This window comes from Homarus americanus, unplaced genomic scaffold (genome assembly GCF_018991925.1).
Source record: "Homarus americanus isolate GMGI-L3 unplaced genomic scaffold, GMGI_Hamer_2.0 scaffold32091, whole genome shotgun sequence".
Taxonomy (NCBI): domain Eukaryota; kingdom Metazoa; phylum Arthropoda; class Malacostraca; order Decapoda; family Nephropidae; genus Homarus; species Homarus americanus.
Genome location: NW_024732890.1, coordinates 247,990 through 275,838, shown reverse-complemented (window position 1 = coordinate 275,838; position 27,849 = coordinate 247,990). Strand labels below are relative to the sequence as shown.

General features: G+C 40.8%; 1 protein-coding gene across 3 annotated transcripts in view; it reads right to left on the bottom strand.

Moving 5' to 3' along the window:
* The window catches only part of LOC121869201 (tumor protein p53-inducible protein 11-like), a 59,895-nt gene that overhangs the window by 3,633 nt on the left and 28,413 nt on the right, over window positions 1–27,849 (bottom strand). For all 3 annotated transcript variants that reach the window (XM_042370438.1, XM_042370437.1, XM_042370439.1), the window contains exons 2-5: window positions 20,218–20,311; window positions 12,785–13,016; window positions 8,589–8,719; window positions 7,864–7,960 (exon numbers count right to left, since the gene is read on the bottom strand). In XM_042370438.1, coding sequence (XP_042226372.1) covers window positions 7,864–7,960; window positions 8,589–8,719; window positions 12,785–13,016; window positions 20,218–20,311 — 554 coding nt within the window. The remainder of the gene's footprint in view (window positions 1–7,863; window positions 7,961–8,588; window positions 8,720–12,784; window positions 13,017–20,217; window positions 20,312–27,849) is intronic.

Here is a 27,849-nt window from a genome sequence, read left to right as displayed (position 1 = left end):
AATGTTAACAGTCGAGTTTATGAATATTTTAGATGGTCACACATGGTGATCCACAACTTCTGATTGGTCACACATGAGCATTAAACAAGTAACGCTTTCCTCCACAATTTTAGAGAAAAATTAGTTAAAGTTTTCTAGTTAAACTTCAGGCACATTATGTATGGGAGGGTTATCTGGGGTTTACACCATGGAAGGCTCCACTAGTAAAGTAAGATACTAAAACATTACAGTATATGAAAAAGGAACACATTACTTATAGCATCAAATTTGAGATACCAACTCTTTCAGGAGACTTTCCTCCTTGTATTGAAGCCTTGCTAACTATATCCTTTAATTCTTAGTCTCCCCATGTTTAATACACTGTACTGTACTATAAAACCAGAGTTTGGTTAAAATCTGCACAGTCTCATTTTCTTAATATCTAAAACTGACAATTTGCTGATTTTTCAAAGACGCAATAATTATTAACCTCTGATATACTGTACAACTTTTGACTAAGAGTAACATGAACTGGTCATTAAACCATCAAGTGTTCAACTACTTAACCCTGGAAGGTGCTACAGTATCAGCATACACCACTATACTGATAATGAACACCTCCACTGCTAAATTATCATATTTTTCTGTCACTTGAATAAACTCTCTACTTTTATTTAGACCAACTTAGATACAGATTCATAAGTAAATATGCCAGGTAAACACACCCAAATTAGAGCCAAAAATACATGCAGTTAAGTCCCCCAACTCTTAAAACAATACAGAACTGTAGTGTACACAACATAGATAAGAGAATTAAGTCATGCAATGAGGAAGTCGTGCATAGTAACATCATTTTAGATTTTACATACAGTACTGTATACTGCTTGTAAGTACAGATATCAATATATAAAAAAATCATTAGCTATCCATTACATATAGTATTTTTTTTCATGCTGATATCACAAAAGAACTCATACAAGTTTACATGTTTATCTGCATTAGCAGAAATATGAATAAATTCTATTTAGGTAGTACATTAATATGACAACACACTTAGAAGCTTCACACTCACATTCATATGTCTTACACCTAGAGTAAAGTCATGTTATGAAGTTCTATGTAGCTTATAATTATCTTCATTAAAAGGACTAATTGAAAGAGACATGGACACATTAATTCATACATATATTGCTCTTCTTTTGAGGTTAGAGAAGTATAGGCCTGAGACGTGTGTAAGACACTTCCTCTATTGCCAAGTTATGGGAGATGTAATTCACACATATACAAGGACTGTACTGTATACCTCTACCTGATAAGGATCCTTCTGGGTTATATCATTATGTATTGACTATTATAAGGAAATCAGAAGAGCAACGGATGTACAATGCCAACTACATTCTAAGTACAATTACATAGTGTACACACAGTAAGTGTTGATACTAACACCTAATATCTAAATAAACATCATTTATAGAGAAATTAATTAATCTTATATAAACAAACCATAAATAAGGTCATTAGAAATTATATAAGATAACTCAATGTGTGAGAAGATTCACAAAGAAACATAAGACTATCTACTGGTATAAATATTAAAGTAGTGTGTATAGAAAAGCTGATTATTATTGTCGAACAAGAAATCACGTTAAGAATACAAAGAGCAAAACATTAGGTAAAGAATATGTCTAAATAAACCTCTATGAGCAGTGTACAGTATTACAATTGAATACTTTGTTGGTGACATTTGCATTTTTAGATTAATAAGGCAAGTGTACGATATATGGCCACCTCACCTCCACAGTGTTAAAGAAAACCAATAATTTGACTGAGATTCCACAGTAGCTTAATAGCACCTCACTACTATACTGTATGTGAATATTCCTTCTTTACTGATGGGTGATTGTATGCATGATAATGGTAAGAACTGAATGTTTACATCATTCGGTATTAGAAAGCAAGCAGTAACAATAATAGTTAGTTGGAACAAACCAGTACATTCTAATTTATAAATCATTATTAGCAGAAATCAAATCCAGGACAAACAGCAAGAACATTATTATTTCATATATAATCAAATATTGTATACTGTTAGAGGTTACACTTAATCTACGACAATCCATCCCTTAGTGAGATGGTTATTTTGGTCAAGAACACAACTTGCTTGTAGGCACATCGCATGAAATTACAATGCAGCATAAGAGAAAAAGAAGCCAGATATAAGTATAATTTACTAAACAGGACTGGTCAGAGTGGGAGATGACAGGAGAATTTACAGAAAATGTGGAAAACTGTAAAGAGACAATACAGCTACACAGTGTAGGGTGATGGACTACTGTACACAATATTAATGACAATTTAGAGAGGAAAATGTTAATGGTTGATACAGTATATTGTGTGATTATTAATTAGTGTAACATCTTGTTAGCTGGGTGGTTACCTTTGGTTGTGGATAAATTTTCTGTCAGTAAATTAACCAATAATATAAACATAACCTTTTTGATATGATAAACTAAACACAGAATGTCTCTCATTGTATAGTACAGTATATGTTTATGCAAAAAAAACCTAATGATCAGATACTGTACTGTACTACACTGAATGGAAACTGATTTACTTAGATGACAGGTTTGTACAAGGTTGTGGAGAACCTAAGTATATACAGTAATATGTAATTAGTGTACTGTAACTTGCCAGGCCTCCATTCTTGTAAATACAGGTAAAAAGAAATTTAAATCACCAACAAAAGGAGAACAATAATTTAACACTGTATACAAAATGAAGATAAAACTGTACCTCCTCTTCTTATAATTTCTACAGCTGTGTTAGCAGGACAAAAAATTACTGTTTGGTCCCATGAATATATTCTTCCTTCTTATATACTAACCCTGCATACATTACTCGGCAACAGACTGTGTGTGTGTGTGTGTTGATGACTGTAGACTAGCATCATGCCAAAGGGGTTGGGTAATGCACTGGCTACTGAATGCTAAGAACCTAGGAATTAGCACCTATCTGGCTACCCTATATTATAGCAGCAGAAAAATGTTTTTATGCATAAACAAAAGAAATAAATATAAATATACAGTAAATCTTCTTACATCCCAGCCAAAAATTGATCAAGGAAGTTTAAAAAGATGTTCAGTAACAAAATAATACTGTAAAGATGAATATTTTCCATTCTTCAACCCGTCTACAGTATGAAGTTGACAGGGATTCCTGTCTCCTGTCATATGAAATTTCTTTTGCCATTACTATAGTTATTATTGATAATTTATTTCTAAATACATAAATCCTTTAAGCGTCATCAGACAACTGTCATTTTTAATCTTAACAGTGATATGAAATAATTTATTAAAAAACTGACACCTAAATTCTTCAGTCATATTAACTTTACTCGGTCCACTGTCTTCAGTAACTTTCTTTCACCGTAATCATTACTGTATTGACTTCTCTTACTCTCTCTCCCATTCTCTTGGTCATTACAGTGTGATTCTCATTCATTACCTTGTTTATTTTTGCATAACTTACCATAAAGGCCTCTCTTTTCATTCATATTAACACTGTAGGGCACCGGACACTACCTTTAAGTAATGTTTGCGCTCCATTAACATCCACATACCATTAACAATGTCTTTGAAGATCATTTAAATCTTTTGTATGTGCTACTAACAGTATTTACTTACAGTATTTATTTACTATGCATTACTTGATTAATTAATATGCTTTTAATTAGTCTCACTAAAGATATGGATGAATATATAAAAGTTACTGATTAAAATTCTCTTAGTCATAAAAAAATGTTAGTAAGTTTTTCTTTCACAGGATACACTCCATATGAAGGGTAACATTATATCAAATACTGTACTGTAATGTCCTAAATATAAATTATCTGAAGTAAAGGGAAAATGGGTTCCATATGCCTGATGGCCCATTAGGGACCATGTGGATACAGCACACTGAATACTGAACTGAATTTCCATTACACATGGAAGTAGTGTGGCTAGCAATGCCCTCAACTGCCTTCACTTCTCCCAACTATGTACTACATTGAAAAGTACCCTTTCACAAATGGGTCAAATGGGTTAACTGAGGATACTTCTGGGTGCAAATAAGCAAAGTAAGTGATGGATGTATCTACTCAGCTGCTGCATCCTTCACCTAATGAAAAACTATTTGAAGCAGCAAACTCTATTCCTTTCCTTCTTTTCAGTAAATTTATCACAACCGACTCTTCCATTATCAACATTTTACGGGCATTTTCCACACTTTTAGACGTGATTACCTGATACAGCAGCAGATTTTGGGTATAACCAAACTGGGATGTCCCTCCCCATCCACTGCTGCAAATCCAGGTACTGTACTGTACTGTACTGTACTGTACTGTACGAGCCTAGAAAATGCAGCAGAGATCAGGGCAGGAACACAGCTCTATTGACCTGACTGCCATCGGGCACATTGAAGAAAATTTTACAGCTGCATGTCTTTCTTAATGACAACCGACAGGGTGTGATAAGTTCACATGATCGAACAAATCTCAGGCCACCAATCATAAAAATTAACTAAATTAAGCAATATTGAAGAAAAAAATTTAGTGAAATAAAATAAAAATCTTATAAAAGTATTAATTACTACAGTACATCTATGACAGATGCCTTCTTAAGGTACACACTATATAGACCACTATATTTACACTCACGTAACATACAACATAAGTTTTTATTTAAGGTAATGTCCAGAGTTACGTTACTAAAGTTAATGTTACAGTGTGTAACAGACCTGACAGATCGCCCAGGTGGCTAACGAGCCAACAAGTGGGGAAGAGGATAAAGTAAAATTACATGCCAAGATAACAACCTGATAGTATGATATTAAGTAAACTACCCTGTACTTGTGTAAAGTACTTGACTAAATTATCTGAAGGAAAAGTTCACCTGCCATCTTTAAATAATTTAAAATTTGCATTAAAAAATCAACATATATTAAAAAGTTAAAGTCTGATATCTGTATACAGTACTGAACAGTATTTGGTATTCTCGTCAACAAAGTTCATGTACAGTGAACCCTCGAAGATTCGGCCCCTGTATATCCGGATTTTGTAAGATTCGGACAAAAAATTTGGGGGTTCTGGGCTAAGAAGCCTCCCTAAGAAACAATCCCAAAACAAAACATAGAATATTTTAGGCCCGTGGGCGCTGGTTGACCAGTCGGTGGCGCTGGACACAGGTGGCCGAGGAGGTGGGAAACAAGATACAGTATGTATTTCTCCCGTACGTATTTTGACTGTACGCCTGGCTGCGGGTGCGGGTAAGGGGAGTGAGTGAGTGCTGCTAGTTTAGTGTCATCTGCACTTAACTCTCCCCCCTCCTCCCTGCCATATTTCACTGGATTTACTGTTATTATTAGTGTTTACTGATATAATAATGCTCAATAGTGATTAATCATGGGATTGTAGCCAGTTTAGACTCATCACTGTAACCACCAGGCTACTAGGCCAAGCTGTGAGGTGTTATGGTTGTTTTTCAACTCATATTTTTGGGTAGATATACATAACTTTCTTCAACTATTTTTACTCATTTACATGCACACACCATCCTAAATACATATTGTGAAAAAAATTAAATAAATAATTGTCATAAGAGCAAACCTGTACTCAAATGTATTAAGTTAATTATTAAAAAATTTATGTCAAGTGCAAACTATGGGATGTACATACTGTACTCAAATTAACCGCTATCTTGTATGAATTCCAGCAATATAAGTTATATTTTGCTTACTCAATTCAGTGACATTAAGTAAGTGAACGAGGGGTGGTTTGAGAATTGCAATTAAATGCCAGGTAGAGACGTGTCCTCCTAATATTACTCATTAAGTAATTATTTGATGTTTTAATTGCCTGTATGTTGGCCTGGCGAATTGGCTAGGAATTAACATGCCTAGGTAGCATTTGCTGACGTCGCATTCGAGCTATATCACAAAAACTGGTTTTTAGAAAAAAACGTCTTTTTTTAATTATTTATCGTTTTTATATATTTAGTACATTCACCGGAAGATTGGGTCAATCGGCTTTCTTGGACAGGTGGTCCCCCCCCATTTAGTCCAGACCTTCAAGGGTTCACTGTACAGTACTGTAGTATATAGTAATTACACATGGCACGGTCATATTATCTGGAATAATTAAATTTTTACTTAACGCAGTACAATGTATTTGCCTGGCATACTTCCAAAATTATTTGTCAAAACTTTTAAGTAAACTTATTCCTTTATTCACATAATCCAATGAGCTCCAGCAATATCTGCTGTTTATAACTCATAACCATGTGAATTCTTTGATGGCAAATTGTGTGTTTGCTGATCTAATTCAGGAATTTCTCTATGGCATTATAACACTATCTTAAATATTCAATACAGAATCAATTACAGAAACTAAGGCGATTTCTATAACTTGTTCTATACTTTGTTTCAACGTACAATACTGTATTTACAAATTCAGTCATAAAAAATAATACAAAGGAAGGTTCTACCCTCTGAAGTACAGTACCTAGACCAGGGAACCCTAGCAGTACTTTGACTTTTATCTGTTTCTATGATTGAAATGGGTTTTATCAATATTAAATGAGTACTATTGTTGATTGATATCAGAGCTTCTCCTCTGACAGTACAGTACTGTACTGTACAGTTTAATATTAAGCTGCACAGTGCTCTAATACCCCTGAAAAAATCACTTACAGTATTCAAATACTTTTTGCCGCGAACAAAAAATATCTTGCTATAAAAATAAAAATAAAATGTGCACAGTACGTATAGGTTATTTTCTTCAGTCTCCCTGTGTAATTATTGTGAAGACCATGATTGTCAATAAAATTCCCTTAAAATAAGTAAAATAAATTAGCCATTAAGGTGTGCTAAATATATACAGTATTAAGTACAATACAAACTACTGCCAAAATGTTAGAAAGAATCAGATGAGAATCATAATCAAGGAAAATATTGGTTTAAGTGAGAGTCATTAGAATAAATAAAGAAAAATAGGAAACTGTTAGTCAGCTATGATACAACTATGAAAAAAGAAGGAAAAAATGCAGTCTTAACATCCACAGTTAAATAAGGATGAAAATATTATACTATAGATGTCAAATTAGTACAGCTGCCAATAGAAATACTAGATTCTTTAACCTAACCTCTGAAAATAATGATCTTCAATAAAAAAGTTATTGTTAGAATTTGGTTATACCGTATAGATAGTTACCAAAGTACAGTACAGTACTGTATATAGAGGTACTGTATGTAACTTCCTCCATCTTTAGGTTCACTTATCTTTCTTACTTACACACTTTTATTGCTGGTAATGTGAGTTGAAAGATAAGTTTAATTTACCTCACCTGTACTATGCTTGCTCGGTGGCACCCAAAGATCGGTCATTGGAATTCGACTGAAAAAACTCATTATCACTGATCTTTCTCACTAAGGCATCAGTACAGTACTATGGATTATTTACACTGTAAGCCACATACAACTGTGTTAGTAATATAAATAATAGCAGAGAATTTTTTACATCATACAGCATTAGTTAAATATCTTATGCAAAAATAAGTGGGAAAGGTTACAGATTCTTCACTATTTTTGAACATGCAAATATCTACTCTCGCTGTAGCTGTGTGAAATGCCATCCATTTATTCTAAATTTATAAGCATGTTTTCAAGGAGAATTGTCATTTAAAAAGCACTAGTGTTATGTAGCATCCTTCATGAATGTGTAGGTGTTATCTGTTAGAGCTGAGAAAGACAGTAGGAGAACAAGAGGAAGGTGTTAAATATCCTTCTTGCACTCGTCCTTAGCCAGATCCTTGTATGAAGTAGACTTGCGTATTCCAAAGGTTGGCTCACCGATGGAGTAGAAGTAGGCTAAACAGATCACACACATCACCGCTCGCATGGCAATAATCATGACCAGGCGACTCTCAAATAGTGCTTCACCTTCATTCTGTTGGAAAAAAACGTCTTAAAATATCACAGTTCATTAAAAAAAAAAATGACAATACAATATGTACTTTACTTTACTTTATACTTTACCATCAATAAATATCTGATTAAAAACGTGAATAATTATAGTACAGTATATGTATAAGAAATTTCTGTTCTTACATGTTCTGTACTAACCACTCATATATAAAAAATTACAAGGTCAAATACTTTAAATTATGTAGCAATAATTCAATACTTCCACAAAATGCTCATAAACATAGCTGATGACTTAAACTTCATTATTTAAAATCTCACTTAATTTCTATTGTTGAACCCCAGCAATGTCAACATTTCTCTTCAACAACACATCAAATAATACAGTACTTGTACCTTTCCTTATTTACAATAGTCTACTCTCAAGACTTCATTATTCCCAACACTCACTCACTCTGATTCCTATCATCAGGATTCTATAGATCTCTCTCTCCTCCAGTTCTCAGCATATCTTTACACCCTGACATTCCTCTATTATGTTTAATACATCTCAAATATCCCTGTCACATCCCAACTAACCAAAACATTATCCAGCTATCTAGAACCATCACACTGCCAACACAGCTCCCTATAATGTCTCCTCCTGGTCTTACCTGTTTCGTGAGGGCCGAGGCAGCTCCTACACAGATGGAGAGTATGTGGTAGGTTAGCATGGAAAGCAGCATAGTGCGGGCATAGTGCTTGTCCGACGTGCCCAGCAGTGACCACACGAACACACACAGACCTACAACAGGAGGCCAGTTATACATGCTGTCACTGTCAATCTGTCACGGATATTTGTTACACAGTTAGGGGTAGTACAGTTAAACAATTACATGGGGAGGTACAGTTAAAGAGCTATGGTTTGTATTGTGCATATACTGTATAACGTGGTATAGTTACTATCCTACATAAGGTGGTAGAGTTACTGCCCTACACAAGGTGGAACAGTTACTGCCCTACACAAGGTGATACAGTTACTGCCCTACACAAGGTGGAACAGTTACTGCCCTACACAAGGTGATACAGTTACTGTCCTACACAAGGTGATACAGTTACTATCCTACATAAGGTGGTAGAGTTACTGCCCTACACAAGGTGGAACAGTTACTGCCCTACACAAGGTGATACAGTTACTGCCCTACACAAGGTGATACAGTTACTATCCTACATAAGGTGGTAGAGTTACTGTCCTACACAAGGTGGAACAGTTACTGCCCTACACAAGGTGATACAGTTACTGCCCTACACAAGGTGATACAGTTACTGCACTACACAAGGTGATACAGTTACTGCCCTACCTAAGGTGATACAGTTACTGCCCTACCTAAGGTGATACAGTTACTATCCTACATAAGGTGATACAGTGACTGTCCTACATGAGGTGGTACAATCATTGGTCAAAGGAGAAAATGCACGCTGTTAAGGGGAGAATAGATGCTGGTGGGGAGAGAATAGATAATGTTTGGGAGAAAATGCACACTACCAAATGGAAGATAGGTGCTAGTGGGGAGAAAATGCACGTTGTTTGGGGAAGAATCCATGATGCCAGGGAGAGAATGCACGCTACTGGGGTGAAGACGAGGAAGAAATAAGGGGTATTCACTGGCCTGACTCGTGGAGATATAAGAACACAGATACTACCTTGAATAACATAGACAGTGAAGTAAACTCTAGATATATACTCAAGGCCGAACCCATCAGCTCCAGGACTGCTAGGAGACCATTACACCTCAACCACGTGGCGGTTGATAAGGTTAAGAACAAATCTCAGAAGCAAGAGATGGGTTGTGATAGAAGGCTACATGCCAGGTCCACGAACCAAACTAAGTCAGAGTGTAGAAAGGGTGAAAAAAAAGTTTTATAAGCTAATTGCAAACGAGGATAAGTCAAACCCTAAGGTTTTCTACTGCAAAATCGAAATTAAAGATACGTGTAGGCGTATCAGATCCGTGACTTGAAGATGGTAGTTACGCAGAGCCAGAACTGAATAAGGCAGAGGGGTTAAATAAGATTCTTTTTTTCAGTTTTCAGGATCCGTTTCAGGAAAAAACAGTTTGACACAGCATTAATGCACAGCGAGTTCTCAGAAGAGTGTATTAGAAAAAAATGTCAAAACTAAAGGTTGACAACAGCGAGGGCACTGCTAGTGTGCATCCTAGTGTTAAGAGAGTTGTGGATCAAGTTTACTGAGCCCCTTAATATCCTGTTCTGCAGAGGCACGGGTGAGCGAAGGTCCCCAGCAACTGGAAGATGACATATGTGAGCCCTATGTTCAAACAGGGTGATCACCACTGCACGAACAATTATAGGCCGGTGAGCTTGACCAGCATAGCATGTTAAGTAGGCCTACTAGAGAGCACTCAACGAGATGCCATAATGGAACACCTTGTAAAGTAATGCAAACAGGGCCGGATTTAACTACTTGTGGGCCCCAGGCCAAACTCATCAGTGGGCCCCCAAATTTATAGAAATGTTTGCATGTTTCAATAATCAATATATATATATATATATATATATATATATATATATATATATATATATATATATATATATATATATATATATATATATATATAGGTACTCCTGAACATGCTGATTAAGGACCTGTTGACCAAAATTTGATATCTGGATTATTATTTGTTCAAATGGCTTTTAGAAAATTTTAATTACATGTGCTAGTCATTTGAATAAGTAATAATGCCGATATCAAATTTTGGTTAACAGGTCCTTAATCAACATGTTCAGGAGTACCTATACTGAGATTTTGAACAAAATCTATTTTTTTACCAAAAATCCTGTAAGGCATAAGACTTACAATTTTTGTCATTTTCGGCCAATCACGGCATATCAACTCCACCTTATTTTTCACAAACCTGATAGGAAACAGACCCATCCAATCAAGTGTGAGTTCGTTTACTAATAGCACGGCGGCAGTAACTTGCGACTCGGAAGGCCATAGGTACAGAGGGCTAAAGTGTGGTATAACGTAGTGGATGACTGATGACGAGTTCAAAGACTGGGTTAAACCTGATGCAAACAATAAATATAGCCAGTGGTATTGCTAGAAGGTACTGATTGGAGGGAAGAGTGAAAGCACATGCAAGTACCCACAAGAACTTATGTGTACTCATAAATTCAGCGATGTAAGTGCAACTGTTCTGTGGGTAGATATGTTTTTAAGGGGTATACATAATTTTTACTCATGTGGGCACCATTTGCGTAATTTTTTGAGGATTCTGGCCAAATTTACTCTCATCTTTTCGTTTGCACTCATAGTCACAAGCCATTCTTATACTCACAGGCAGAATTATTGGAGTGTTGTCATAACCCCACTCCCTCCCCTATGCAACGTTACTGAGTTATAGTATATTGTACAGTGTGTGAAATAGTAAGATGAAGAACTGTAACAGGTCTGGCCTTATGAATCATAGAGTTTCCTCACAGCACACTAAAAACTTTGCTGCAAAGAAAGATGGCATTGTTAGTGAGCACTTCACGAGAAAGACAAAGCCAGATCCTCAACATAAAGAGAGTAGAGCAGTCTTGTTATTGACAGGACTTATGGCAGAGAATGGGATCCCATTTTCACCTGTTACCTGTGCTCAAGAGAATATCCTCATATTGTGACATCACTCAAAATATGACACTGCAAGAAAAATGTACTATAGGCTAGTATGTCCTGCAAGATGCCATTACAAGGGAGAAACCTCGAGAAATAGTCAAGATATGTCAGGGAAATAAATCTTCATTAGTGATTGATGCTGCACAGACATCTCAGTGTCCCAAATTCTTGAGGTCATGGTGAAATATTTTGATGAGAAAAAATGTAAAGTAAATGATGTTTTGTTGGACAGTTGAAATAGAAAAAGCTAGTCCGGAAGGCCTCTACAAAGCTGTGAAAGAGTTCCAACATACAGTAATTGGGTTTGCGAGTGACAATTATTCTACCATATTAAGAATTAATAATGAATTCCAGGCTTGTCTGAAGTAAAATATGTCATCAGTGTTTATTGTAGGATGTATACAGTATGTAATTCTTTTGCGTTATGTTTCAGCCGTGCCTGCACGAGCTGGCATTCCTTCTTCGAGCAATTCTGGAGAGATATTTGTTGTTATTTCTCCCACAGTAGTAAAAGTCTGCACAAGTTTTAGTTCATTCAAGAAATTGTTCATAGTCCTTAAGAGAGAATGTGAAAGTTATCCCAAACCAGGTGGCTATTGAGAAAAGTTGTCATCTCCTGAATCGTGGACCAGTAGGGTACGGAGTCAATGAAGCTTGATGGAGCAGCTGAAATTTATAAAGGGGTGGAGGTAGGCAGGTGGTGGCCAAGCCCAGGTGAAGTTAGTAAGATAGCAGACAATGTTGTTCCTGTGCCTCAGCTGCTTCAGAGGTCCCGGTCATTTGTACCATCTGGACACTGCCCACCAGATACTTGTACAGTATACAATTGTCCAAATATTCGTATATTTGCTTAAATAATGACGAAGTTCTATTAATGAATTGGCAACTCAACTACAACCACAGCTGCCACAAGATTCTAACATCATATTTCTTCATTATTTAAGCAAATATACGAACATTTGGAAACTTCTCATGAAATTAAATAACGATGAATAGTTTATTATTATAAACATTTTACCTTTGGTTTGTTTAATATTTATCCTGACAGTGATACAGTCGAAAATAGATCCACCAATCACAATCCATATTACACACAGTCTTACTTCACCAAGCATTGCCAGGTAAAATTACAAGCACGAGGCACGAGAGCTAGGGTGGGGTCGATGAATCTTTGGCTGACTGTACCTGCCAGGGCGGCGCCGGCGACGCGGGAGGCAGCAGTGTCGTCGTCGTTGTCGTCGTCGTCCTCCTGGTCACCGTTGGGAGGCATCACCCCAAGGTGTGAGGCGAGACCCGGCATGAGTAGCAGCAGTAAGGTCTCCATGGTCACCCCAGCTCCCATCAACACATGCGCTGACCAGAACCCCCGCGGCAGCCTCACGTACAGGTGCTCATTGTGACCCAGCACTTGTGAGATCTGCAGACACAAAACATATTACTTAATAACAAGGATCGGGGAAGAATAATAGAAGAAAATTTAATAGGACAAGGTTGTGGTGGTCAGGACAAGTATAGAGAACTGAAGAGAGGCAGACAAGGAGAGGCAGATAGTTATTCAGCAAAATCTATGGCCTTTTCAGCGGAGTTTGATGCATCTGTAGTAGTAATAACAATAATAATGTACAATGTTTATGACCTTTTAAGTCTTAGTTCCCGCTACTCGTATTCGGCCACCAGCGGCTAAGCGTGTGTGGACCTCGTGACTTAGTGACATCACGTCTGTCTTCCTTTGTCGTCGTCGTGACTGATATAAATCCCTGTCTACCACCACCTCATCAGTGTTAAACTCCTGAGCTACCTTCTATGAAACAGACATAAATCAAATATTGCAATTAATACGTAATTTACGGTTCAGGATTAAAAAAAAAAATCTCGTACATTCATCATCGTCTAATAAGTAATACGTATGAAGAAAGTGCAATTTTGCTCGGGTTACTGAGCCAACAGCAGGCACAGCTGGGTTATGGCTATCACAACACACATCTCCTAAAACACACTTTTTATTTATGTAATCCTTGGGGAACGACAATAAACCAAAGACCCGACAAACAAACAGGTGAGGAGAGGCCACACCTGGCGGCCAGTTGGACCAGCGTTTACGGAAGTGTCACTGAAAACATCATGACCTCATCCACTCCCTTCCTAACTCTTACCTCCCATCCCGTCCCCCCGTGCATCAAACTCCGTCGTGCTCTAGACCAGGACATTAATCTTCATTTTGGGATACACGCACACAATAAATCACACAGGGCGAGTTAAGTAATAAAACAGCGCTCTCTCTCTCTCTCACGCACGCACTGGGAGTAAAGTCATACATGATGCAAACTTTAAATTTTCTGATCATAAAATCCTCCCCATCATCCACAAAGAACGTAAGAGCCAGTTGTCTCAAGCGGCAGGAAACGAAAACCTTTGTCGTTCTTACATTACAAATAAAGATCTCATGACACAATTATAATCTTAATGTGAGAGCCATAATGTAAATAAGGGAGATATGCCAAGATTCACCTCAAACAAAGCGACCGCCTAGTTTCCCAGCCTAGGTGTTGCAGCCATTCGCTATAAACAATCTCTAGTCGTGTGTTACTGTGTGTTCCTGGAATTTCCGCTATAATGTGACTTTAGAGAGAATAAGGAAGACAAATAAGGGTAACTCAGACCAGACGCTATTCTCAGATGACAATACCCATAGTTAGAGATATAATAGAGCCATATTATTATCATTAACATCATCATCATCATCATTATTATTATTACTATTATTATTATTATTTCTTGTAATTTTCGAAGGTCATTATGTAGGGAGGTGGTGGTGGTGAGGAGAGACGACAGTGAGTGATGGTGGTGGTGGCCGTCAATTCATGTAGGGAGGTGGTGGTGGTGAGGAGAGACGACAGTGAGTGATGGTGGTGGTGGCCGTCAATGTTTCACTCTGGTCACACACCCACACACAGTCACCCCGTCTCACACACCTCCCCGTCACACACACCTCCCCGTCTCACACACCACCCGTCTCACACACCTCCCCGTCACACACACCTCCCCGTCTCACACACCACCCGTCTCACACACCTCCCCGTCACACACACCACCCGTCTCACACACCACCCCGTCACACACACCTCCCCGTCTCACACACCTCCCGTCTCACACCTCCCCGTCACACTACGATAAAGTAAATCCTCAAGTTTATTACTATCGTTATATCTATCAAAGATCTTATCAACACGAACAAGGTGAAAGAGATCAAGAGAGAAAGAAACTTAGGAACCTGCACACTGCAAGCTGTGTGTCTGCCAGTCTGTCGTGAGTACTAAAATCGCTGCCAGTGTTTAGAACTGTACTGAAATCGCTGTTATATGTTGGTAAAATAGGGCGGCTTAAGCTGTTGACGATCATCAGTACAGGAAACAACGTTGCTGAAACATAACTTTAGTGGTAGCTGAATAACTGCATGTATGTGTATGTGTGTGGGGTTAGTACAGTAGACGTTTTAAATAAGTTGTGGCTTTACCAAGTGTACCACATCTAACGACAGAAGTAATATTTTTTTTAAGTTTTCAAAAGTATTAAGTCATATTTCTATTTATTTTTTTCTAAAGTTTTTCCTAAGTTTTGATTATTTTGTTTTACCTAAGAATCAAGTAAGATATTTATAATAGTGAAACAGATTGATAAGATATATATATTTCCCTTCACTCTGTTGGGTACTTTTTCATGATATTGTTAATACATTACCTGATATATATTTACCACATTCTAATATATATTTTGAGAAACTATATTACTGTTAAAATATACCGGAAATGTAAATGCAGAATACATGATCATAACAAAATTTCAGTACGAGGTAAGGGTTAACCCCAAGCTGGATTATGGAAAGAGACGATCCAAGAAGAACGAAGAAAAAAGGAAGAAGAAGAAGAAGAAGAAGAAGAAGAAGAAGAAGAAGAAGAAAGAAAGAAAGAAAGAAAGAAAGAAAGAAAGAAAGAAGAAGAAGAGGGACAGGCAAAAAAAATCATCCTGACACAAAGTTAATGTTTACGTGGGACTAGTGAAAGAAGAACGAAATTTCAATATACGGGAAGGCGCTCAAGAGTACACACACACACAGAGAGAGGCAGGCAGTAAGGGGAGTGGGTATGGGATAGTGGAATTTTCCTGACGGTGCATATAATTTGGGTATCAGGGAGATGCCGGTGGTGGGGTTTAAGGGATTTGTGTGTGTGTAGGATGGTGGGGGAGGGGTGGGAGTGGGAAGGAGTGTGGGAGGGGTGGGAGTGAGGGAGAGGGTGAAGGTTTTAAGGGAGAGTGGGTAGTTTGAGAGCGGCCCGTGGTGGATGGGTCGTGCATGTGGTAAATTGGAATGTGCTCAATTTTCTCGAGCTTGTATTGTCTCAGGGGGGAGCGGGGAGGTGTTCTCTGGGGGGGGTGTCTGTTGTCTGTCGTTTTCTGGGAGTGTGTGTGTGTGTGTGTGTGTGTGTTGCTTCCTGGGGGGGGGGTGTTTCTGTTGCTTCCAGGGGGTGCGTCAAAGTCCTTCGTCTGTTGTGTTATATTTTTTTCAACATAATTTGGTAATGATCGTTTTTGAGCGACTCTGAGCCATGACAAGTATCACCAAAATACATAATATCTCAATTTATATCGTCACTGTAATTTGTTTTTCACCCGAGTCAATATTCTTATTTTTATCTTCATGTATGACGTATCAACAGACATATACAGTACAAGGTAAAGAATAAACACATATCATCTGATGCTCCATGGCGGACTACAGGAAGCTTCTGGGAGCATTTAAGTGTGTTTAAGAGCATACAAGAGCATTTAGAGGCAACCTGGAGCATTTTCTTCACGCTCTTAGTGCTGAGAACGCCACCCGTGAGGTCTTGGGGTTATATTCTGGAAGCCACACAAAGTCCCGCTACTTTAATATCCCTCTTAGAGTAGAATTTTAATGTTTACAACCACAGCTGACAGGAAGAATTTAAGACCTATGTTTAAAGATGCTTAAGACTTAATCCCTCTCTAGTGTGTGTGTGTGTGTGTGTGTGTGTGTGTGTGTGTGTGTGTGTGTGTGTGTGTGTGTGTTCGCTCACTATCAGTACGAAGACTTCTCCCTCAGATAGACCTCCCATAAAGCCACCACTATGTACCCTTCCTTTACGACCTTCCCTCGATCCCCGTGGTGTATCCCCCTGCCTGTGTTGTTTGTCCTCTACACTACCAGCTCGCTCTCCCTTGCCACATACTCGACTCTCAAGATCTGTTCACTTCCACAACAAAACTCTTGACCTTTAATAATAGGAATACACTGGACGATGCTGAGATAACTTGGTCATTATTTCTCCCTCCTATGATAACTTGGTCATTATTTCTCCCTCCTATGATAACTTGGTCATTATTTCTCCCTCCTATGATAACTTGGTCATTATTTCTCCCTCCTATGATAACTTGATCATTATTTCTCCCTCCTATGATAACTTGATCATTATTTCTCCCTCCTATGATAACTTGATCATTATTTCTCCCTCCTATGATAACTTACATAAGGAACAACAATACCCAGTGACAATGACCCTCAAAGTATAGCCCAGAGACATGGGTTAATCTGTCTTGCGTTGACTTCCTCACTCCACGATCCTCCCCTCTCTGTTCTCCACTGATCTCCTCACTCCACGATCCTCCCCTCTCTGTCCTCCACTGATCTCCTCACTCCACGATACTCCCCTCTCTGTCCTCCACTGATCTCCTCACTCCACGATACTCCCCTCTCTGTCCTCCACTGATCTCCTCACTCCACGATACTCCCCTCTCTGTCCTCCACTGATCTCCCTCCACTGATACCCCCCAGTCCTCTGTTCTGATCTCCCCACCCACGATACTCCCCTCTGTCCTCCACTGATCTCCCCACTCCACGATCCTCTGTCCTCCACTGATCTCCTCACTCCACGATCCTCCTCTCTGTTCTCCACTGATCTCCTACCCACGATCCTCCTCTGTCCTCCACTGATCTCCCCACTCCACGATCCTCCCTCTGTCCTCCACTGACCTCACTCCACGATACTCCCCTGCTCTCCACTGATCTCCTCACTCCACGATACTCCCCTCTGTTCTCCACTGATCTCCCCACTCCACGATACTCCCTTCTCTGTCCTCCACTGATCTCCCCCACTCCACGATACTCCCTCTCTGTCCTCCCACTGACTCCTCACCCACGATCCTCCCTCTCTGTCCTCCCACCTGATCTCCCTCACTCCACGATCCTCCCTCTCTGTTCTCCACTGATCTCCTCCATCCACTGATCTCCCCACTCCACGATACCCCCTCTGTTCTCCACTGATCTCCCTCCACGATCTCTCCTCTCCCTCCACTGATCTCCCTCCTCCTCCTCTGTCCTCCACTGATCTCCCCACCCACGATACTCCCTCTGTCCTCCACTGATCTCCTCACTCCACGATACTCCCCTCTGTCTGACTGATCTCCTCACTCCACGATACTCCTCTCTGTTCTCTGACTCCCACTCCACGATCCTCCCCCTGTCCTCCACTTATCTCCCACCCACGATCCTCCCTCTGTTCTCCACTGATCTCCTCACTCCACGATCCTCCCCTCTCTGTCCTCCACTGATCTCCTCACTCCACGATCCTCCCCTCTCTGTTCTCCACTGATCTCCTCACTCCACGATCCAGGGAACTACTTAGGAGTGGGGATAAATGCGCTGTTTGCATGTCCCCTCAGTCTCTTAATCTGTCTGTCTGTCTAGTCAAGAGTCTCCTTCGACCGTCACGCTCGACCTGGCTAATCTGTTATATACGTGACAGTTATCTTCCCCCTTCCTTCCCTCTCCCTTCCATCCCTTCCCCTTTCCGCCCTCTCACCCCACCTTCCTCACGTTACCTTTATTTAGGGACCTGCCCACTAACCTCCACCCAGTAACCCCACTTTCACAGACAACACCCACCGGTTCCCCACCCACAGGTCAAGCAATTAGTCCCATCCACCCAGAGTACAGCTTACAAACACCGCCCACAGGTCCCGCCCACCTGTTAGCTCCCCCCTCCTCCCTCTATATCTCACATTCCTTCGCATTTCCTCTCCTCTTCCATTCTTTCCTCATCTCTTCTTCATCTCCTCTGTTCTCCTTCCCCTAAATGCCCTCTCGACTATTCTCTCAGGCAACTTTCCCTCCTTTATTATTTTCTTCCCTCTCCTCTCATCTCCCACGTTGCCACTTTTTAATCAATCGTCGAAAATGTCATTGAAATTGAAGGTTTATCTTACGAAAATAATACAAACGAGGTGCGAATAAAACCAACAGAAATATCGACACGCTTGGCCCTTACATCTGCTGCAGCTGCCATGAACATCACCTTCGCCTCTCTTAGTTTCTTTCTTTCCATTTTCTTCTCGTCTCTACTCCCTCTCCTGCTTTATCATCCACCGTGATCCATCCCCCCCCCCTCCACCATCCCTCCAACGTCTCACTCCTCCACTGACCCTCCACCCTCCACAGTGACCCTCCCTCCTCCACTACTAACTTCCCTTCCTCCAATTATCCCCAATTCCCTCCCTCTCTCTCCCTCTCCCACAACACAAACACTTCAGTATGCCCCCTCCATCTTCCCTCCAGTCTATAAGGGGTCACGATTTCCCTCCCTCCATCCCGCCCACCTCTCCATTTATCTTCCAACATTTGTTCCTCCTTTCTCTACCTGTTCCACTTTCCACCTCCTTTCAGACTTGAGGACGAAGTCGTATAACCGAAGCCAGCTACTCGAAAAGTTTCAAAGTTGAAGCCAAGTCTTTTCAAGGCTTCTCGACACCTTAACACCAATACTCATATGATATGTCGGGTCACTATACATTTTTATGGGATTATATATGATTTTCTAAGTTACATAAAAACTTTAAGATAAGTTAATTACATTTTACGTTTATTGTTCTTGGGCTAAGTTAGGTTAGGTGAGGTTAAGACTTCCTATAGACTGATAAAGGTTATTTATAGGAAAAAATTATCTTTCTAATTTTATTTTCCCCATTTTTTTTACTTTATTTATTATACATCACTATTCATTCATTCTTTAATTCATTTTATTCATTATCCAACAACTGCGGTGCTCGGGGGTTGATACTCTTAATGTTTATGGAGGAGGCTGCCCAACTATAGCTTTTACAGGTAACATTATTCAGGTATCTCACTCATTCCTAATTAAGTAAAGAAATAAAGATAAAAAATACCGTATCTCTAAGAATTCTGGCCCAGTCGAGTGTCTTCTGAACACGTGAGGATTGGAACAGGAGGCCCTCAAGTGTTTGCTTCTACAGGAGGACTTTTCCCTCCCCCTTCACGACCGCTGCTTCACCGTCACAACATCTCCAGGTTGGGTTGGTGACTTTAGGGTTAGTTTGTGCTAAGAATATCTATAGGACACGTGTGAGGTGAGGGGAGGGGAAGGAAGGTAAGTGGGAGTGTGGGGTGGTGTGTGTAAGGAGGGGGGGGGTGTTGGGAGGTGAAGAGAGGTGAGTAGGGGGTGTTGGGAGGGGATGGGGTGAGGGGGTGGATGGGGAGGCAAGGTAAGGAGAGGAGAGCTATGGTTAGGTTAGGTTAAGTACAGTACCTTAGACCTGTGGATGTCGCCATTATCAGTCTCTCCCACGCCGAGGATCTTGCGGGTCTTGAGACGGGAGTGAAGGTCTCCTGACGAGTGTTTCCTGAAGGAGGGAGACAGAAGGTAATGTTAAGTCACCATCTTGATAACTCGGCACATAAAACTAAGGTAATGTTAACTCACCATCTTGATAACTCGGCACATAAAACTAAGGTAATGTTAAGTCACTATCTTGATAACTCGGCACAGGAGACTAGTTAACCATCTCTCTTTTCTTTCCTCTTCCCCACCTCTTGAAGTGCTCCTCTAACACATTCCCTGCTGACACACATCCTGACACCCTCACTTCACTGACACACACATCCTGACACCCTCCCTTCACTGACACACACATCCTGACACCCTCCCTTCACTGACACACACATCCTGACACCCTTCCATCCACACATCTCCCTAAAACACAAACACCTCCGCCTCTGACAAATTATTATTATTATTATTATTTTACAAGCTGTTGCCTCGTTTATTAATAAGTAATAAATCCTAACATATACTTTATAATGACTAGTAGCTGGTACATGAATACCTTTAATACATCCTAATTTACTTTTTGGTCCACCTGTAACAATTAAACAAAGAAATACAATACAAGAACAAAAGTATATAGTTGTTACAGGTATAAATACAGTTGAGTATACAGGTGTAATTAAAAGAATGTTATAACGTGTAGTTTTTATGTTAATTAAAACTGTAACACAACTCTATGTTATCTTTTATAAGTCTAGCTCATTCACTATCACTTACTCACTCGCTCGCTATTGTTCGCTCGCTCACTCAGGTTAAGTTAGATACTGTAATATTCTCTTGTCACACCAAGTGGTTAACGTGACGATAGCGAAACATTGCGACGATTGCGAAACATTGCGACGATAGCGAAACATTACGACGATAGCGAAACATTACGACGATAGCGAAACATTACGACGAAAGCGAAACATTGCGACGATTGCGAAATATTGCAACGACAGTAAAACATAATGGCTTATAGGTTGAAAATACTACTAATACAGTAATTCCGTCCATCTGTACAGTAGTTGCAAAGCTAAAACGTTTTTCATATCGCTACGTTATCCACCAGTTAAAACAATTTACATTTGATTAATCATAAAAGGTTTTAATCCTCAACCGTATTAACCTACATTTTAACAGCTCTCGCTCTACGTGGGAGGTGACCTGTGTTTTTACTCGATTATGTTAGGCAATTGATCTCTGTAACATAATCCCGTGACATTTGCTCCACTCCATTAGGCTGATGAGGTTAGGTTAGGTAGACACACACACCAGAGATTCATAACTTGAAATATTTTGGGTTAAGAAAGTTGGAGAATTTACCGAGACTCCTTAATACAAGCGTGACCTAACCTAGCCAAACATGACCTAACCTAGCCGAGCGTGACCTAACCTAACCCCCCCACCCCACCCCAACCAATAATGGCCAGGTACGATTGAAATATCATATTACAAGTACAAGGAAATTCAGATACGACTCATTTTTTTTGTAAACACAGACAGACGGGAAGGAGACAGTCAGACAGACAAAAGGAGACAGACACAGACAGACCCGTAGATTTTTTTGTAGTTTTCGCTTCACACACGTACAGTCCCCTTCACTGGTGCGTTTACAGGGGCTCGCCATATAAACATTCCACAAATCATTATTATTGAGATATTTATTTGAATATTGATTGACTTTGATTCCATAGTTTGTTTACTATTGCGAGTTTCTTTCTGTAGGAATATACACAAACACAACGCTGCCAGACTGCACAAAACCTGACAAGTCCCTGTAAACGCACAAGTGAAGGGGACTGACTGTACATATACTGTAAAGAATGTAGTTTGATATTTCGCATCTATCATTAGTCTGAGCTGGATAGAGAATTTATTTTTTGACGGGAATCATTTCAATAGAGCATAGTCCAGAACAACTGCAGCTTTGGAACAGCTTAACTTGGCTTTATGTATTTTGTATTTACAGTTTATAGTTGAATTCATCTTTTATTTTCTCTCTTTATATACAGGGAGTTTATGCAATACATTATGATATTACAAACTGGCTGGGTATCTAGGCACACCAGTTTATTTCACTTGATGATTAAAGACTCCAACCTAACCTAACGTAACCTAACCAAACGCTAACATAACCTAATATAAATACCTAACCTAACCAATAATCTAATTGTACAGTAAGTTTCTGAGGCGATGACGTGAGAGGAACACAGAGGAAGAGGCACTAGACAAAGAACTAAAAGTAATTAATATTAACGACTAAGTGGCTCAGGTCAAAGGTCAATAAACTCTTGGTGGGAGTAAACAACCTCGGTACATCTCGGTACTCCTAAAATACTTTACCTTGATGTGGAGTGATATTAATGTGAGAGTGTCTGTAGGTGGAGGTGTGGGATGCGTCTATTACTGCCACCATTACCTAGCTATCACCACCGCCCGACCACCACTACCACCTGGCTGCCACTACCACCATTACCTAGCTATCACCACCGCCCGACCACCACTACCACTTGGCTGCCACTACCACCATTACCTAGCTATCACCACCGCCCGACCACCACTACCACCTGGCTGCACCTAGCTATCACCACCGCCCGACCACCACTACTACCACCTGGCTGCCACTACCACCATTACCTAGCTATCACCACCGCCCGACCACCACTACCACCTGGCTGCCACTACCACCACCCGGTCACCACCCGGACTCTCCACGCCTCGCCAACTTTTAACCAGTAACTTGTATGTACAGCGCCTCTTTATGGTATAATGTAAACAAGACGAGTTTTCATGTTTGCCGTCTGCAGGAACGAAGAAGCAGTGTGCGTGTGTGTGTGTTTGTCTGTTTACGTGTGTGTGCGTATATCATGCAAAGGGGACCATGAAAGCTGGGGTTGTTCCTCTTAGAAATCAAGAACCTCAAAAGGAATGTCAAAGTTATATTCGAATAGGTTGGTGACTGATCTTAGAATAATTACCTTGTACACACCAACAAATTTTTCCACGTGTTGGGGGGAACGGCTTACTCTTACCTGTGATCTATTAAACTCAGGTAAATCTGGAATGGAGTTACCAGCAGAAAATGTAATGTTGCTTAATGTATACTAGTCCTGATTCCAGTCATTACATACAGATAATACAATAGATTACAGCAGATACATTGAAGATACAAAAATTCTACACGATTACATTATTAAACATTACCCAGTACAGTGTTACAGGGATTTTGGGGGGAGGTCGTTAGTCTATACATATCCAGACTCAGGAAGTAACACAGCCTGGTAATAAGTACAATATACACCGTCACTACACCCACGGGCAGTGTACTATCGAGGGTGTGGCAGAAGGACATGCCTGAGGGAGTGTATGATGATGAAGTTCACCTACACCCACACAGTCTGGTAGGAAGGTTAACAGGAAAGACCTATAAACACACATACTAATAGGTAGGTGGGCTATAGGCAGACACACAAGCACACAGAACTGAGATAGTTAGCTTCGTCACCAACTGTTGTATTGTAAACCATTTATGGCCATATAATACATACATACATACACCCTAAATTAAAACTTGCCTAAAGTTTACGTTCCTGTCTATTTAGGTCTCTCACCCCTTCCACCCACCAGTAGCACACACACACACACACACACACACGCGCGCACACACACACACACACACGACGAAACAAGAGGACAAAAGAAAATCCCATTTATAATTCAGGTCATCCTCGTGAGCAACTTGTCCTCGTAGTAGAGTCCTGTCTTTGAGGTCGCTGTTCCTTCCCTCTAAGATGACGTGGTAGTTTGTGTTTAGCGAGAGGCCACGATCGTCTCCAGTGCTTGACTTCTTCCCTCGCCACAACACTAAGACACTCAAAAACCCAATTTACAAGGATTATTTACGTCACCGCAGTTTAACGTGTGAATCATTCCTCTCAAAGACTTTATTTCCGGGTGAGTCTAGACCGCAAGCGACCACTACGGGGAAAACAAACTAAGATTTTCCACTCGTGTTAGAAAAAAATAGTTTCATCCAAGGATTTACAGTCTGATTTACACGATTTACAGGGTATATTGTGTAAATGAGAGGTGAATTAGGTTAAGGCCCAGCGGTGCTCCTACACACCTGGACGTTTCCTACTTTTCTCTCCTCCTCTTGCCTTCTATACTGTCTTACACCCTCATCACCCCTCTCACCCTCCTCCTACAACCCTCACCCCCTCCAACACACACACCAACACCCACCACCAATACCCCTCACCTCCCCCCTACACCCCTCACCCCCTCCAACACACACACACACCAACACCCACCACCAATACCCCACCCTCCTTCAACAACCCTCACCCTCCAACACACACACACCAACACCCACCACCAATACCCTCACCTCCCCTACACCCCTCACCCCCTCCAACACACACACCAACACCCACCACCAATACCCCTCACCTCCCCCCTACACCCCTCACCATCACCCTTATAGCCAAAAACGCCTAAAAAAAAACTGAGAGGAAACTTTAATTAGTTAAGACATGTTCCCTGGCCACGGAGCTGCCCTCACTACTGCCTTACTCTTCACCTTTCTTCAATCCTTGTTCATCAGTACACTCAAGTTTGTTATCCAGTCACTAGTTTGTGTTCTCTTAATGTATTGTTGTTCTTATACAGCTCTTTATAATATCATTTAGGCAAGAGTCTGTTTGCCTGGTATATTCGTCCGTCATTCGGGTGGTAGCTAGAACTAATAAGCATACTGGTTGCTTGAGGGAGAGAAACGAAATTCCCCTGAGATCTGCCAGTAGTCCCGCCCCAAACTGTCGTACAGTATCACAAAAGGCGCTATTTTTAAGTGACGTTTCATCAAAGTAACAAATAAATCAGCGATCAGAAACAAGTCCTAATAGATGCCATCTTTTCATCTCAAGAAACAACTAAGCTATTTTTCTTTTTCACAAATTTCTTTTGGTATTCTATTTTTATATCATCTTCCTTCTCTATCACCTGTTCAAAAGAGGACATTATTTTGTTTTGTTTTCTCATTTTTCATCTCTTTCCCTTCTCTCTACTCCCTGTTGCTAGTGTTACCTCCTTCCCTTGTTTATTGGATCTCCTACTTCGTTTATTGCGGGTTTACATGTTCTCCCCTCTCTGTTTGCACCAACATTTCTCCCCTCCTATATCTTTCTCCTGCGTTTATTCATTCCACCTCTCTCCCCTCTCCTTTCTACCTCATCTACCTCTCTCCCCTCTCCGTGTTGATCTCTCTCTCTCTCTGTCTCTCTCTCTCTTTCCTCCCCCCAGTCTTTAAGTCATTCATTTACCACATTCCCTTTCACCCTCTTTATCTTCCTTTACCTTTTTCCTTTCCTTGCCTTTCCTCCTCCTTCCTCTCTTCTCCCATCTATTACACTCATCTTCATCATCTATCTGTCTCTTCACAGTTATCAAATTTTCTCTATCTTTCTCACAGCACCACTCTTACTTCATCCCGTCCTTCAAAAACCTAAATAACTTCTTTTCTCTCTCGTCACTTTGCTGAGTTTAATGAATTACTACATATTTTACATTTCATTTTTACCTACAACCTTACCTGTCGTGGGTTTGTTTTTCCTTTCTGTATATTTACGTTCTCAGGTATATACTTTTACTACTACAAATATAAAATTATTAAAAAGTGGAGGTCTTTTAAATTGCCTTGAAATAGCCTCGAGTAAATCTTTTAATTAAATCTTCACATCCATTACATCCGCGTCTAAAACTTTCTGAAATTCCTGCCGACCTAAAACCTCAATATACTGGTAAGGGAGACTGACGCCCCTACCCCCAGAGGCCGTGTTTGGAAGCTGTTGTTGTTATTATGATATTATTACTTCACTTTAACCACTAAGGGGCTTCAAACGCGTTACAAGGTTAGTCATTCCACTATCCCACTGGTTGTTAGAACGGATAGATGCAGCGGAGTGGATACGTGAGGATACAGGAGTAGGTGTGTGGATATACTGTAAGGATAGGTGTGGAGAATTGATAGTTATGGATAGTCAGATAAGTAATGTGATACAGGTGTTGTAGTAGTGTATCGTTGTAGCTGTATTGGTGACGTAGTAGTGTTGTACTGGACACACCCACCCACCCATTCCACCCACCCACTCATTCTCCACCTCCACCCACTCCACCTGCACCCACCCACTCCACCCACCCACCCACCCACCCACCCACCCACCCACCCACTCCACCCACCCACCCACCCACCCACCCACCCACCAAGACCCACCCACCCACCCACCCACTCCACTCCACCACCACCCACCCACCCACCCACCCACCCACCCACCCACCCACCCACCCACCCACTCCACCACCTCCACCCACCCACCCACCCACCCACCCACTCCACTCCACCCACCCACCCACCCACCCACCCACCCACCCAACGCACCACATTCCCACCCACCCACCCACCCACCCACACCCATGCACCCACCCACCCACCCACCCACCCACCCACCCACCCACCCACCCACCCACCCACTCCACCCACCCACCCACCCACCCACCCACCCACCCACTCCACCCACCCACCCACCCACCCAGCCCACCCACTCCACCCACCCACCCACCCACTCCACCCACCCACCCACCCACCCACCCACCCACCCACCCACCCACCTTCCACCCACCTTGCACTCCACCTCCACCTACCCACCTACCCACCCCACCCACCCACCTACCCACCCACTCCACCCATTAATAATAATACACACACACACACAATGTCAATACCGGGTCAATACACACACACACACCACCAATACCACACACACACACACACACACACACACACACACACCACACACACACACACACACACACCATCTCGTCACCATCCAATTTAAAAGCTTCAACATATGTCTTAAGAATAATACCAGATTACTGACACAAAGTTATCCAGATGTCATAAAGTTATCCAGATGACAATTTAAACTTACCTAAAGTGTCAATAATCCCTAAAATTACTTTAAAAAGGGTATACTTAGAACATTTTAATTACTTAGAAGGTATTTATATTACTTACAATTTAAGGAAGTGAATTCAATTATCTTCTTAGATAATGAATTCATCCTACTGTAACACGTTCTCCACCCCCAGCACCCCGTCTCCCCCCACCAATAGAAAAAACACCAATATCCCCTCCACTCCCCCACAGAAAAACACTTCCCCCAACGACCCTCTCATCTTCCCCCACCAACAGAAAGACACTTACCCCAACACCCAGCTTGACTTAGTGAGGATAAATCAAACAGCACAGACGATGGATATTGTTAAATGCCATATATCGCTGACCAGACATATAGACACACACCCTTACACTACTTCGTCCCAAACTGTGTGAAGGTAGTAACTTTTAGGGACAGGTGCCAAGTACACTGTGTCAAAGAGCACAATATTTTACCTCTAATGGTTGAGTTATCTGACATATTAAGATTGTATCCACTTTTTTGGACTTAGTAGACAAGTCAATTCCCAAGTATAGAACCAAATACACAATGTGCTTGAATACTTCTCACGCAA